Source organism: Oncorhynchus tshawytscha, linkage group LG06 (genome assembly GCF_018296145.1).
Source record: "Oncorhynchus tshawytscha isolate Ot180627B linkage group LG06, Otsh_v2.0, whole genome shotgun sequence".
Lineage (NCBI taxonomy): Eukaryota > Metazoa > Chordata > Actinopteri > Salmoniformes > Salmonidae > Oncorhynchus > Oncorhynchus tshawytscha.
The window spans coordinates 22,998,108-23,013,060 of NC_056434.1; the positions used below are offsets into that span (position 1 = coordinate 22,998,108).

Here is a 14,953-nt window from a genome sequence, read left to right on the forward strand (position 1 = left end):
AGAAAGGCCAAAACCTAGGAAGAAACCTAGAGAGGAACCAAGCTATGAGGGGTGGCCAGTCCTCTTCTGGCTGTGCCGGGTGGAGATTATAACAGAACATGGCCAAGATGTTCAAATGTTGGAGCTGCTAATAGAGATCAGTTTTAATGTCAGCAGTGCTGTTGTAATTACCATTGTATTACTATTATTGTTATTATTTATTGCTATAGTTTTTTTGTACTCTCTCGGTATGATGCCTTAACAGGGTGGTTGGGCGCGATGGCAGGGTGGGTCGGGAGGTGGGCAGGGGGGAGAAGGACTGGGGATGTTGTACTGTTCTAAATGTCTCTACGTTCTCAAATTTGAAAATCTACAAATAAAGCATTTAAAATCAAAAAGAACACAAAGTAACATCACCAAAAATATCGTATCTTCACCTCCACACTACCGGTCAAATGTTTTAGAACACCTACTCATTCAAGGGTTTTTCTTTATTTTTTACTATTTTCTACATTGTAGAATAATAGTGAAGACATCAAAACTATGAAATAACTCATATAGAATCATGTAGTAACCAAAAAAGTGGTAAACAAATCAAAAAATATTTTATATTTGAGATTCTTCAAAAAGCCACCCTTTGTCTTGATGACAGCTTTGCACACTCAATGGCATTCTCTCAACCAGCATCACCTGAAATGCTTTTCCAACAGTCTTCAAGGAGTTCTCACATATGCTGAGCACTTGTTGGAGGCTTTCCTTCACTCTGCGGTCCAACTCATCCCAAACCATCTCAATTGGGTTGAGGTTGGGAGACTGTGGAGGCCAGGTCATCTGATGCAGCACTCCATTACTCTCCTTCTTGGTAAAATAGCCCTTTCACATCCTGGAGGTGTGTTGGGTCATTGTTATAAATTATACTCCCACTAAGCCTAAACCAGATGGGATGGAGTATCGCTGCGGAATGCTGTGGTAGCCATGCTGGTTAAGTGTGCCTTGAATTCTAAATATATCACTGACAGTGTCATCAGCAAAGCACCCCCACACCATCACACCTCCTCCTCCATGCTTTGCGGTGGGAAATACACATGCAGAGATCATCCGTTCCCCCAAACTGCATCTCACAATGACACGGTGGTTGGATCCAAAAATCTCCAATTTGGACTCCAGACCAAAGAACAAATATCCACCGGTCTAATGTCCATTGCTCGTGTTTCTTGGCTCAAGCAAGTCTCTTCTTCTTATTGGTGTCCTTTAGTAGTGGTTTCTTTGCAGCAATTCGACCATGAAGGCCCGTTTACCACAGTATCCCATGAACAGTGGATGTTGAGATGTGTCTGTAACTTGAACTCTGTGAAGCATTTATTTGGGCTGCAATTTCTGAGGCTGGTAACTCTAATGAACATATCCTCGACAGGAGAGGTAACTCTGGGTCCTCTATTCCTGTGGCAGTCATCATAAGAGCCAGTTTTATTATAGCGCTTGATGGTTTTTGCGACTTCTTGAAATTTTCCGGATTGACTGACAGTAATGATTGGGCTATCTTCTGTATACCCCCTACCTTGTCACAACACAACTGATTGTCTCAAAAACATTAAGGAAAGAAATTCCACAAATGAATTTAAGAAGTCACACCTGTTAATTAAAATGCATTCAGGTGACTACCTCGTGAAGCTGGTTGAGAGAATGCCAAGATCAAGGCAAAGGGTGGCCATTTGAAGAATCTCAAATATAAATATATTTTGATTCCTTTATCACTTTTTTGGTTACTACATGATTTCATATGTGTTTTTTCATAGTTTTGATGTATTCACTATTATTCTACAATGTAGAAAATAGTCTAAATAAAGAAAAACCCTTGAATGAGTAGGTGTTCTAAAACTTTTGACAAGCAGTGTACATAAATCCCATTTATGAATAGAGGTCTAACAGAGAGAGCGAATGTCCTATATTCATCAATGACCCTGTTAATAAGTCAGTAAAACTTGGTTCTCAGTGACTCTCAACAGTTTTCAGCTCTGCTTCATCGATTCCACTGATCCATGCAATATCATGTTGGACTAATGAAAGGTCACAGATACGAAGCTACTATACTGTATATCTGTACTATTATATACAGCATAGCTACTTTAGCTAGTATAATCTACCTACCGTCTGGAAACGGGGCGTTGAGGAAGTGTCCATACACTGTCTTGGTGGTGACTCCTAGGAAGTTGCTAGCCTCCAGAGTGTAGTTGCCGTTGTTGTGGTGCGTGGGGTCCTTGAAGTTGAGGCATCCCTCTAGGTAGTCCTGGTAGGTATCCATCTCAGTGCGGATGTAGTCACTGGGGGAGATCTCGTTGTCCCGGTGGAACCAGCGCAGGGTGGGCAGGGGGTTGCCACGCACCGTGAACTCTATGCAGGTTTCATGGCGACGCTCGGGCTCGTCCAGCTTCAGGATGGTGGGGGGGACTGTTGGGAGGACAGACAGGAGGAGAGGAGCATCAGGAATGACAGAGATGCGTTCTTTAATGTGTCAGCGTCCGGACATGTGCCACACATTAAAATACAATGTTTTAGTTACACCATGTAGCCTTGTTCAGGAGCATGCACTTGTTTTACTATGTCTGACGCAGGACAGTCACACAATGTTCTATAGTTACACCCTGTACCCATGTATTTTCAAGTTTGTCTGTAGAGACTGAGTGGTTTGAAGGCCAATCATATGAATGGTGTTTTATTGACTTTTGAATCTGCTGCTAGGATGTGGCTACTGACCACAGGAACATTGGTTTGTCTCCAGGCTTTTGGTTGAGTGGACACATCCACTCTGAACGATGGCGGCCAGACGCAGTAATAATATCACACCTCATCAAAGTGCCCACCACTTAACTCCACATCTATGGTCAATCTGTTAGAAGCCAACGATCTGCAAATCCAGGGCTGTGAATGTGGCATACAGAGCTCATGTAAAGCATCAATCATATTCTGATTCACTGTTAATTCAGCTAAAATACACTATGGATGTCACAATACAAGTATCACGATGCTCAGTGGTATTGTGGCAAGGAAACAACACATGAAGCGGTCTACATTTCCTGCAGAAAAATGTTGGAAACAAGCAGCCCTATGCTGTCAATCAGAATCATGTTTATTTTCAAAGCTATAGCACACAATATTTTACATGCAGTAGGTTCTTTTGAAAGACCGAAGAGTTTAGTCTGCTTTGTGTTTTCTTTATTGCCATGGACAATCAGATATCGTAGTATCGTGACAACCCTAAAATACACACTATATACACTGAGTACATGCCAATTTCCTCATTGTTAGTAATTCAAGGTCAAACACAGGGGGTCTCTGTGAAAATATTCAGAAAAACACCCTGAAAATGAGTGTTTGAGATAGACGGGCTGTAGAAAGAGAGAGAGACAGAGAGAGCGTAAGAGAGAGAGAGAGAGACATTAGTTTCCACCTGAGTTTGCAGATCTCATCATAATCTCTGGGAATCAATATGCATTGGATATGGAGGGAATAGTGTTGCACCCTGTTGGCCAACACCACTCAGTATGAATGTAAATGCAGGAGCAACAAACACTCATCATATTACCCTGTTCTGGTATCCAGCTGAAGGAAACAATGTGATCTAATAAGGGAACTTGACGATCAGTTAGTCTAACTAATCACCACAGCTGTTGACATTCTCTGTTTTAAGGCGTTTCCAACAGACAAGCCAAGCGGCTGTTGAGATGATTGGTAATTACCAGGAAGGTTAGGAAACCAAAGAGCATGTGGCTTCATAAAGAACAACACAAACAAAAACAAATGGCTTTGCTGTGTTGCACCAGTGCACTGCCAGTGAATAACTAGGGTCAGAGCCCCTCTCTCCTCGCTCGGCTGGAAAGCAATCATGCACATTATGTGATGAAACATTCTATGAATCTCTGCAATCTTTCACGTGGAGGACCACTGCCTTGTCATGGATGAAATATATCCACATCCAAGGAAACCAACTCCAAGTAGAGAGACTTTCAGTAGTTTGAAGGCCAACCATACAAATGGTGTTTTGTTGACATTTGAATCTGCTGCTAGGATGTGGCTACTGACCACAGGAACATTGGTTTGTCTCCAGGCTTTTGGTTGAGTGGACACATCCACTCTGAACGATGGCGGCCAGACGCAGTAATAATATCACACCTCATCAAAGTGCCCACCACTTAACTCCACATCTATGGTCAATCTGTTAGAAGCCAACGATCTGCAAATCCAGGGCTGTGAATGTGGCATACAGAGCTCATGTAAAGCATCAATCATATTCTGATTCACTGTTAATTCAGCTAAAATACACTATGGATGTCACAATACAAGTACCAGCGATTCTCAGAGGTATTGTGGCAAGGAAACAACACATGAAGCGGACTATATTTCCTGAGGAAAACAGTCCTAATGTTGGAAACAAGCAGCCTTATGTTGTCAACCAGAATCATGTTTATTTTCCAAGCTAGAGCACACAATATTTTACATGCAGTAGGTTTCTTTAAAGACCAAAGAGTTTTGTCTGCTTTCTGTTTTCTTTGTTGTCATGGACAATCATATATTGTAGTATTGGACAACCCTAAAATACACCCTGAAAATGAGTGCTTGAGATAGGGGGGGTGTAGAAAGAGAGCATGAGAGATAGAGTGAGAGAGACTGAGATGAAGAGAGGGGGGAGAGAGAGTGAGAGAGACTGAGATGAAGAGGGGGAGAGAGAGTGAGAGAGACTGAGATGAAGAGAGGGGGAGAGAGAGCGAGAGAGACTGAGATGAAGAGAGGGGGGAGAGAGAGCGAGAGCAAGAGTACATAGCCAATAAAAAAACATTTGAAATATCTACAGTTGAAGTCAGAAGTTTACATACACTTAGGTTGGAGTCATTAAAACTTGTTTTTAAACCACTCCACAAATTTCTTGTTAACAAACTATAGTTTGGGCAAGTCGCGTTGGACATCTACTTTGTGCATGACACAAGTATTTTTTCCAACAATTGATTACGGACCGATTATTTCACTTATAATTCACTGTATCACAATTCCAGTGGGTCAGAAGTTTACATACACTAAGTTGATTGTGCCTTTAAACAGCTTGGAAAATTCCAGAAAATATGTACTGGGTTTAAAAGCTTCTGATAGGGATGAACATATTTTGGTGCGAAAAGTGCAAATCAATCCCAGAACAACAGCAAAGGACGTTGTAAAGATGCTGTAGGAAACAGGTACAGAAGTATTTATATCCACAGTAAAACAAATCCAATATTGACATAACCTGAAAGGCCGCTCAGCAAGGAAGAAGTCCCTGTTCCAAAACCGCCATAAAAAAAGCCAGACTATGGTTTGCAACTGCACATGGAGACAAAGATCTTACTTTTTGGAGAAATGTCCTCTGGTCTGATGAAACAAAAATGGAACTGTTTGGCCATGATGACCAATGTTATGTTTGGAGGAAAAAGGGGGAGGCTTGCAAGCCAAAGAACACCATCCCAACCATGAAGCACGGGGGTGGCAGCATCATGTTGTGGGGGTGCTTTGCTGCAGGAGGGACTGGTGCACTTCACAAAATAGATGGCTTCATAAGGAAGGAAAATTATGTGGATATATTGAAGCAACATCTCAAGACATCAGTCAGGAAGTTAAAGCTTGGTCGCAAATGGGTCTTCCAAATGGACAATGACCCCAAGCATATTTCCAAAGTTGTGGAAAATTGCTTAAGGACAACAAAGTCAAGGTATTGGAGTGGCCATCACAAAGTGCTGACCTCAAGCCTATAGAAAATTTGTGGGCAAAACTGAAAAAGCGTGTGCGAGCAAGTAGGCCTACAAACCTGACTCAGTTACATCAACTCTGTCAGGAGGAATGGGCCAAAATTCACACAACTTATTGTGGGAAGCTTGTGGAAGGCTACCCAAAACGTTTGACCCAAGTTAAACCATTTAAAGGCAATGCTACCAACTACTAATTGAATGTATGTAAACTTCTGACTCAATGGGAATGTGATGAAAGAAATAAAAGCTGAAATAAATCATTCTCTCTACTATTTTTCTGACATTTCACAGTCTTAAAATAAAGTGGTGATCCTAAATGACCTAAAACAAGGGACATTTTTACTAGGATTAAATGTCAGGAATTGTGTAAAACTGAGGTTAAATGTATTTGGCTAAGGTTATATAAACTTCTGACTTCAACTGTATACTCTTTGAACATTTTGGGAAGTGTAACATTCACTAATATTTCCCTTGTGTATTTCCCTTTTGTTTGTTGTATATTTCATTTGCTTTGCCATTGTAAACATGTTTCCCATGCCAATAAAGCCCATTGAATTGAATTGAGAGAGAGTGTAAGAGAGCGTAAGAGAGAGTAAGCGAGCATAAGAGAGAGAGAGACTTGTTTCCACCTGAGTTTGCAGATCTCATCATAATCTCTGGGAATCAATATGTATTGAGTATGGAGAGAATAATGTTACACCTCTGTTGGCCAACTGCCTTGTCATGGATAAAATATTCACATCCAAGAGAACCACCTCCCAGCTCGCAGGCATCAATATTCAATACACTGGCCTCTGGGCATTGATAGAATGGAACTGCTAGATTGGATAAAAGCAGGCCTAGTTATAGAACGGAGAGGATAGAATGGATAGGAGTACTGATAGAATGGAGAGGATAGAATGGATAGGAGTACTGATAGAATGGATAGGAGTACTGATAGAATGGAACTGCTAGATTGGATAAAAGTAGGCCTAGTTATAGAATGGAGAGGATAGAATGGACATGCGTATTGATAGAATGGAGAGGATAGAATGGATAGGAGTACTGATAGAATGGAACTGCTAGATTGGATAAAAGTAGGCCTAGTTATAGAATGGAGAGGATAGAATGGACGTGCGTATTGATAGAATGGAGAGGATAAAATGGATAGGAGTACTGATAGAATGGAGAGGATAGAATGGATAGGAGTACTGATAGAATGGAACTGCTAGATTGGATAAAAGCAGGCCTAGTTATAGAATGGAGAGGATAGAATGGACATGCGTATTGATAGAATGGAGAGGATAAAATGGATAGGAGTACTGATAGAATGGATAGGAGTAGTAATATAATGGCAAAAATATAATGGATAGGATTACTGATATAATGTATTGGAGTACTGATAGAATGGATAGAAGCAGTAATAGAATGGTGAAAATAGAATGGATAGGATTACTGACAGAATGGAGAGGATAGAATGGATAACATTGAATGGATAGGAGTACTGATAGAACGGAGAGGATAGAATGGATAGGAGTACTGATAGAATGGAGAGGATAGAATGGATAGGAGTACTGATAGAATGGATTGGAGTAGTAATAGAATGGTGAAAATAGAATGGATAGGATTACTGATATAATGGAGAGGAGTAGTAATAGAATGGTGAAAATAGAATGGATAGGAGTACTGATATAATGGAGAGGAGTAGTAATAGAATGGTGAAAATAGAATGAATAGGATTACTGATATAATGGAGAGGAGTAGTAATAGAATGGTGAAAATATAATTAATAAGAGTACTGATAGAATGGACAGGTTAGAATGGATACCATTGAATGGATAGGAGTACTGATAGAATTAATAGGATTACTGATATAATGGATAGGAGTAGTAATAGAATGGTGAAAATATAATGAATAGGATTACTGATATAATGGATAGGAGTAGTAATAGAATGGTGAACAAATAAAGGATAGGATTACTGATAGAATGGATAGCATTGAATGGATAGGAGTACTGATAGAATGAATAGGAGTAGTTAACAAAGGATACAACAGGGGTGTCAAAGATATGGCCCACGGGTCGTACGAGTAAAAAAGTTAAATAAATAATATAATTGAGAAGAAATTCAGCCATTCAGCCACAAGAGCATTAGTGAGGTTGGGCACTGATGTTTAGAGATAAAGCCTGGCTCGCAGTCTGCATTCCAATTCATCCCAAAGGTGTTCGATGAGGTTGAGGCCAGGACTCTGTGCAGGCCAGTCAAGTTTTTCCACATCGATCACGACAAACCATTTCTGTGTGGACCTTGCTTAGTGCACAGGGGCATTGTCATGCTGAAATAGGAAAGGGCCATCCCCAAACTTTTGCCACAAAGTTGGAAGCACAGAATCATCTAGAATGTCATTGTATGCTGTATCGTTAAGATTTCCCTTCACTGGAACTAAGGGGCCTGAACCATGAAAAATAGCCCCAGACCATTACACCAAGCTCCACCTGTTGGCACTAAGCATAAGGGAAGTTAAAATTTTCCTGATATCCTCCAAACCCAGATTCATCCGTCAGACTAACAGATGGTGAAGTGTGATTCATCACTCCAGAGAGAGCATTTCCACTGCTCCAGAATCCAATGGCGGTGAGCTTTACACCACTCCAGCCGACCCTTGACATTGTGCATGGTGATCTTAGGCTTGTGTGCGGCTGCTCATCCATGGAAACCCATTTCATGAAGCTCCTGACGAACAGTTATTGTGCTGACGTTGCTTCCAGTGGCAGTTTGGAACTCGGTAGCGAGTGTTGCAACTGAGGACAAACAACATTAATGCGCTACGAGCTTCAGCACTCGGCAGCCCGTTCTGTGAGATAGTGTCAACTACCAATTGGTGGCTGAGCCGTTGTTTCTCCTGGACATTTCCACTTCACAATAACATCAGGGCAGAAATTTGACAAACTGACTTGTTGGATAGGTGGCATCCTATGTCGGTGCCACTTTGAAAGTCACTGAGCTCTTCAGTAAAGCTATTCTACACCCAATGTTTGTCTATGGAGATTGCATGGCTGTGTGCTCGATTTATACACCTGACAGCAACGGGAGTAGCTGAAATAGCCGAATCCACAAATTTGAAGGGGTGTCCACATACCTTTGTGTGCATGTATAGTCTATTCACTCTGTCCAGCTTGCTAACAGTCATTGAAATGAATGCTAGACAGTCAGGGAGCATCAGAAATTCAAAAAGCTATGGATTGTGGACAAGTCTTAGCAAATTTTGACTGTGAGGAAATATAAGACATTTGAAGCGCGGCCCTCCATACCTCGGTGAAGACCGAATGCTAACCGCAAGGCAAAATTAGTTTGACACCTCTGGGTTACTATCTATAAGATGGAGTTTATGATCAGTAGTCAGACATCAGAATGCAAGGGAGATTGCTTATTCTTTATAGCTGGAATCCTTAGTTGCTACATCCATTTTTGGACTTATAAATTAAGAATATCTACCCATTGATTCTCGAAGAATATAACTTATAAATGCCCCATAAGCTTAGTTCGACTGTCATACCCCATCAGAACCCAAAATACATGTTTTTTTATAACAATGTTTGTAAACAATGCACATGTAAATAAAATAAAAACACTGAATAGCCACAAAACATGGTTAAATCTATAATGTTGATATCATAGATGGTCAGTCCTTGCAACCATAGCTCTGCCAATGAATTTGAGAGTGGTTACACTTCTCCAGGCCCATCCCTCATCTTTTTAACAAAACACAAGCGAGGTGACTGCTTTTTTTGTTTCAATTAAGAATTCTAGCTTGAATTCTAGCTTTTTAATAATTTTACACATACACTGTAAAATACCACTAGTCTACTTTACAGGAGAATGTGAGAAAGCAAAAACTCATTTTTAGAAATGTTTGCAAATGTATTAAAAATAAAAACATTAATATATTATTTACATAAGTATTCAGACCCTTTGCTATGAGACTTGAAATTGAGCTCAGGTGCATCCTGTTTCCATTGATCATCCTTGAGATGTTTCTACAACTTAATTGGAGTCCACCTGTGGTAAATTCAATTGATTGGACATGATTTGGAAAGGCACACACCTGTCTATAGAAGGTCCCACAGTTGACAGTGTATGTCAGAGCAAAAACCAAGTCATGAGGTCGAAGAAATTGTCCTTAGAGCTCCGAGACAGGATTGTGTCGAGGCACATATCTGGAGAAGTGTACCAAAAAATGTCTGCAGCATTGAAGGTTCCCAAGAACACAGTGGCCTCCATCAATCTTAAATGGAAGAAGTTTGGAACCACCAATAGTCTTCCTAGAGCTGGCTGCCCGACCAAACTGAGCAATCTGCGGAGAATGGCCTTGGTCAGGGAGGTGACCAAGAACCCGATGGTCACACAGATAGAGCTCCAGAGTTCCTCTGTGGAGATGGGAGAACCTTCCAGAAGAACAACCATCTCTGCAGCGCTCCACCAATCAGGCCTTTATGGTATACTGGCCAGACGGAAGTGACTCTTCAGTAAAAGGCACATGACAGCCCACTTGGAGTTTGCCAAAAAGCACCCAAAGGACACTCAGGCCATGAGAAACAAGATTCTCTGTTCTGATGAAACCAAAATTTAACTCTTGGCCTGAATGCTAAGCGTCACGTCTGGAGGAAACCTGGCACCATCCCTACGGTGAAGCATGGTGGTGGCAGCATCATGCTGTGGGGATGTGTTTCAGCGACAGGGACTGGGAGACTAGTCAGGATTGAGGGCAAGATGAACGGAGCCAAGTACAGAGAGATCCTTAATGAAAACCTGCTCCAGAGCACTCTGGACCACAGACTGGGGCAAAGGTTCACCTTCCAACAGACAATGACCTTAAGCACACAGCCAAGACAATGCAGGAGTGACTTTGGGACAAGCCTCTTAATGTCCTTGAGTGGCCCAGCCAAAGCCCAGACTTGAACCTGATCGAACATCTCTGGAGAGACCTGAAAATCGCTGTGCATAGACGCTCCCCATCCAACCTGACAGAGCTTGAGAGGATCTGCAGAGAAGAATGGGAGCAACTCCCCAAATACAGGTGTGCCAAGTTTGCAGCATCATACCCAAGAAGACTCAAGGCTGTAATCGGTGCTTCAACAAAGGTGCTTCAACAATGTACTGAGTAAAAGGGTTTGAATACTTATGTAAATGTGATATCTGTTGTTGTTTTTTAATACATTTGCAAAAAAAATCTAAAAACCTGGTTTTGCTTTGTCATGATGGGGTATTGTGTGTAAATTGATTATTATTATTATTTTTAAAATCTTTATAAATCTTAGAATAAGGCTGTAATGTAACAAAATGTGGAAATATTCAAGGGGTCTGAATACTTTCCGAGTCCACTGTACATGTAACTTAGATGCACATAAAGAATTCATAGCACAATTTGAGGAATAAAATGTAATTAAACGTTGTCTGCATATAAAAGCTAAATAGTGGTGTAACAAGGTGCTTGACAACATCTACAGCATTCATGGGCTGACTGTGATCTGAATATTTGCATTCTGTACATGCATTGGAGAGTGAGCTGAATGTTGGCTCCATCAAACAGGCAAACAGTGTTTGCGATGTGCAATTTGATAAATACAAACTTTGAAGTGGAATTGGTTATCACTACGTACAATGGACAGTGAGCTGAATTGAGGTGTTGGCCATCCCCACTTTGTTCTCTGCTATACAGGTCAGCATGTAGAAGTTGTCATCACGACTCACGTTGAACAGGGTCAGATTGATGGAGTGGACATTGGGCCAGTACACAGTGGACTGGAACAGAGCAGGAGAGAAAGAGAGAGGAGTGAGTGATAGGAAGGATAAAGATAAAGGTGCTTGACAACCTCATAGCATAGCGGCAGACAAACTCCATTAAGGATTTTAGATGTAATATTCTGCATGTTAAACATCTCCAGGGTTTCAGAAAGCTGTGAAATCAGAAACACACAATTGTACATGGACATTCTCTATTGCACAACAACTGAATTTCATAACTAACTGGAATCTAAATGGCACTGACCCTGAAGTTGTTCTGTAGCTAACACAAACACCAAGGTCACAAGCCAGGTAGTTTCATGCAGCTAGATATACACAAATCACAATGGTACATTACATGACCAAAAGTATGTGGAGACCTGCTTGTCGAACATCTCATTCCAAAATCATTGGTATTAATATGGCTTGGTCCCCCCTTTGCTATTATAACAGCCTCCACTCTTCTGGGAAGGCTTTCCACTAGATGTTGGAACATTACTACTGGGACTTGCTTCCATTCAGCCACAAGAGCATTAGTGAGGTCGTGTACTGATGCTGGGAGATTAAGCCTGGCTTGCAGTCTCCGTTCCAATTTATCCCAAAGGTGTTCAATGAGGTTGATGCCAGGGCTTTGTGCAGGCCAGTCAAGTTCTTCCACACTAATTTCGACAAACCATTTCTGTATGGACCTCGCTTTGTGCACTGTCATGTATTGACCTCGCTTTGGGCATTGTCATGCTGAAACAGGAATGGGCCTTCCCAAAACTGTTGCCACAAAGTTGGAAGCACATACTCGTCTAGAATGTCATTGTATGCTGTAGCATTAAGATTTCCATTCACTGGGAGCCAGAACCATGAAAAACAGCTCCAGACCATTATTCCTCCACCAAACTTTACATTTGGCACTATGCATTGGGTCAGGTAACATTGTCCTGGTATCTGCCAAAAAACAAATTTGTCCGTCGGACTGCCAAATGGTGAAGTGTGATTCATCACTACAGATAACGCGTTTCCACTGCTCCAGAGTCCTTTGGCGGCGTGCTTCACACAACTGCAGCCAACGCTTGGCATTGCAGGTGATCTTAGGCTTTTGTGCATCTGCTCGGCCATGAAAATCCATTTCATAAAGCTCACGCCAAAAAGTAATTGTGCTTACGTTGCTTAGAGGCAGTTTGGAACTCGATAGTGAGTGTTGCAACCGAGGGCAGGAAATTTTTACGGGCTACGCGCTTCAACATTCAGTGGTCCCATTCTGTGAGCTTGTATGGCCTACCACTTCGTGGCTGAGCCGTTGTCACTCTTAGACGTTTCCACTTCACAATAACTTCACAATAACAGCGCGTACAGTTGACAGCAGCTCTCTAGCAGGGCGTAAATTTGACGAACTGACTTGTTGGAAAGGTGGCCTCCTATGACGGTGCCACGTTGAAAGTCACTGAGCTCTTCAGTAAAGGCCAGTAAGTAAGTAAGGCCATTCTACTGCCAATGGAGACTGCATTGCTGTGTGCTCGATTTTCGACACCTGTCAGCAATGGGTGTGGCTGAAATAGCCAAATCCACTGATAAGGGGTGTCCACATACTTTAGTATACATAGTGTACAACCCAGTGATCAATAGAATCACAGAGTGCATTGTGTGTCCCCTGCTTTGTCCCCTAGCCCACCTGGTGAGTGTTGATGGAGTGGAGGTCAATGACGGTCCAGTCCACCTCAGGTAGGGGGGATCCAGATCCATTACAGGTGATGGTGACTCTGTCCCCCTCAAGAACTGTGAGGTTAAAGTGCGTCACACTGATGTCCGGCAGGTCTGAGAGACAGAGAGAGAAAGGGGGAGAGAGGGAGGGAAAGAGAGAGAGACAGAGAGGGAATACAATAGAACCTAGACACAGCACACTTGAAATTCTCACTGAGACACTGAGCTATTGTGAATTCTATTTGGGAAAGGGAAAGGAAGGAACAAGCAGAGTTTCAGAACAGTGAGTTGTCATGACTCTTTTTGGCCGGCTGTCATGAGATGAGTTATGACAGGCGTTTAGGTCATTCTTAAGAATTCGATGTGAATAGTCTAGGCTCTATGACAGCCATTCCAAGTAAAGTGCTCCCTATTATTCTACCATGGGATGATTGAGGAGTGTGAAGCAGGGAACGTGGCGCCAGTGGTTCGTACCACAGAGTGAGATATTCATAGCCTGCAGAGGGATCTTGGAGGCTCCGTTGTTGCAGAAGAGTTGCTGGGTGTTCAGGCCAGCCTCCCCTCGCTGCTGCCACAGCTGAATCCAGCGGATATCACAGCCACAATCAAACACCACTTCTTCCAGCCTCCTGTGGAGAGAGGAGGGGGGGCAGAGAGAGAGAGAGAGAGAGAGAGAGAGGGGGACAGAGAGAGAGAGAGAGGGAGAGAGAGAGAGAGAGAGAGAGAGAGAGAGAATGAAAAATGTATGTTGAGAAACAACACTATGCATCTGTGGTCATTTACTGTCAGGACAGGCAGAAGTAGGTGAAGGACAGTCTTATCCTCCAGACCAGCCCCAAAGAGTCATCACACCGTGCCTGGGAAGGAACTGGAGACCCTCCATCTCATCTCCAGACCAGGATGTCTTGCTCCCAGACAGACTAAATAACTTTTTTGCTTGCTTTGAGTACAATACAGTGCCACTGACACGGCCCACTACCAAAACCTGCGGTCTCTCCTTCACTGCAGCCGACGTGAGTAAAACATTTAAACATGTTAACCCTCGCAAGGCTGCTGGCCCAGACTGCATCCCCAGCAGCGTCCTCAGAGCATGCACAGACCAGCTGGCTGGTGTGTTTGTGGACATATTCAATCAATCCTTATCCCAGTCTGCTGTTCCCACATGCTTCAAGAGGGCCACCATTGTTCCTGTTCCCAAGGAAGCTAAGGTAACTGAGCTAAACGACTACCGCCCCGTAGCACTCACTTCCATCATCATGAAGTGCTTTGAGAGACTAGGCAAGGACCATATCACCTCCACCCTACCTGACACCCTAGACCCACTCCAATTTGCTTACCGCCCCAATAGGTCCACAGACGACGCAATCGCAACCACACTGCACACTGCCCTAACCCATCTGGACAAGAGGAATACCTATGTGAGAATGCTGTTCATCGACTACAACTCAGCATTTAACACCATAGTACCCTCCAAACTCATCATCAAGCTCGAGACCCTGGGTCTTGATCCCGCCCTGTGCAACTGGGTACTGGACTTCCTGACGGGCCGCCTCCAGGTGGTAAGGGTAGGTAACAACATCTCCACCCCGCTGATCCTCAACACTGGGGCCCCACAAGGGTGCGTTCTGAGCCCTCTCCTGTACTCCCTGTACACCCACGGATGTGTGGCCATGCACGCCTTCCAACTCAATCATCAAGTTTGCGGACAACACTACAGTGGTAGGCTTGATTACCAACAACGACGAGAC

General features: G+C 42.8%; 1 protein-coding gene across 4 annotated transcripts in view; it reads right to left on the minus strand.

The window, feature by feature from the left end:
• Nucleotides 1-14,953, minus strand: part of LOC112252252 (neurotrophic tyrosine kinase, receptor, type 3a) — a 293,700-nt gene that overhangs the window by 128,133 nt on the left and 150,614 nt on the right. For all 4 annotated transcript variants that reach the window (XM_024423331.2, XM_042323085.1, XM_024423330.2 and 1 more), the window contains exons 5-8: nucleotides 13,680-13,834; nucleotides 13,177-13,319; nucleotides 11,390-11,531; nucleotides 2,128-2,427 (exon numbers count right to left, since the gene is read on the minus strand). In XM_024423331.2, the coding sequence (XP_024279099.1) occupies nucleotides 2,128-2,427; nucleotides 11,390-11,531; nucleotides 13,177-13,319; nucleotides 13,680-13,834 (740 nt within the window). The remainder of the gene's footprint in view (nucleotides 1-2,127; nucleotides 2,428-11,389; nucleotides 11,532-13,176; nucleotides 13,320-13,679; nucleotides 13,835-14,953) is intronic.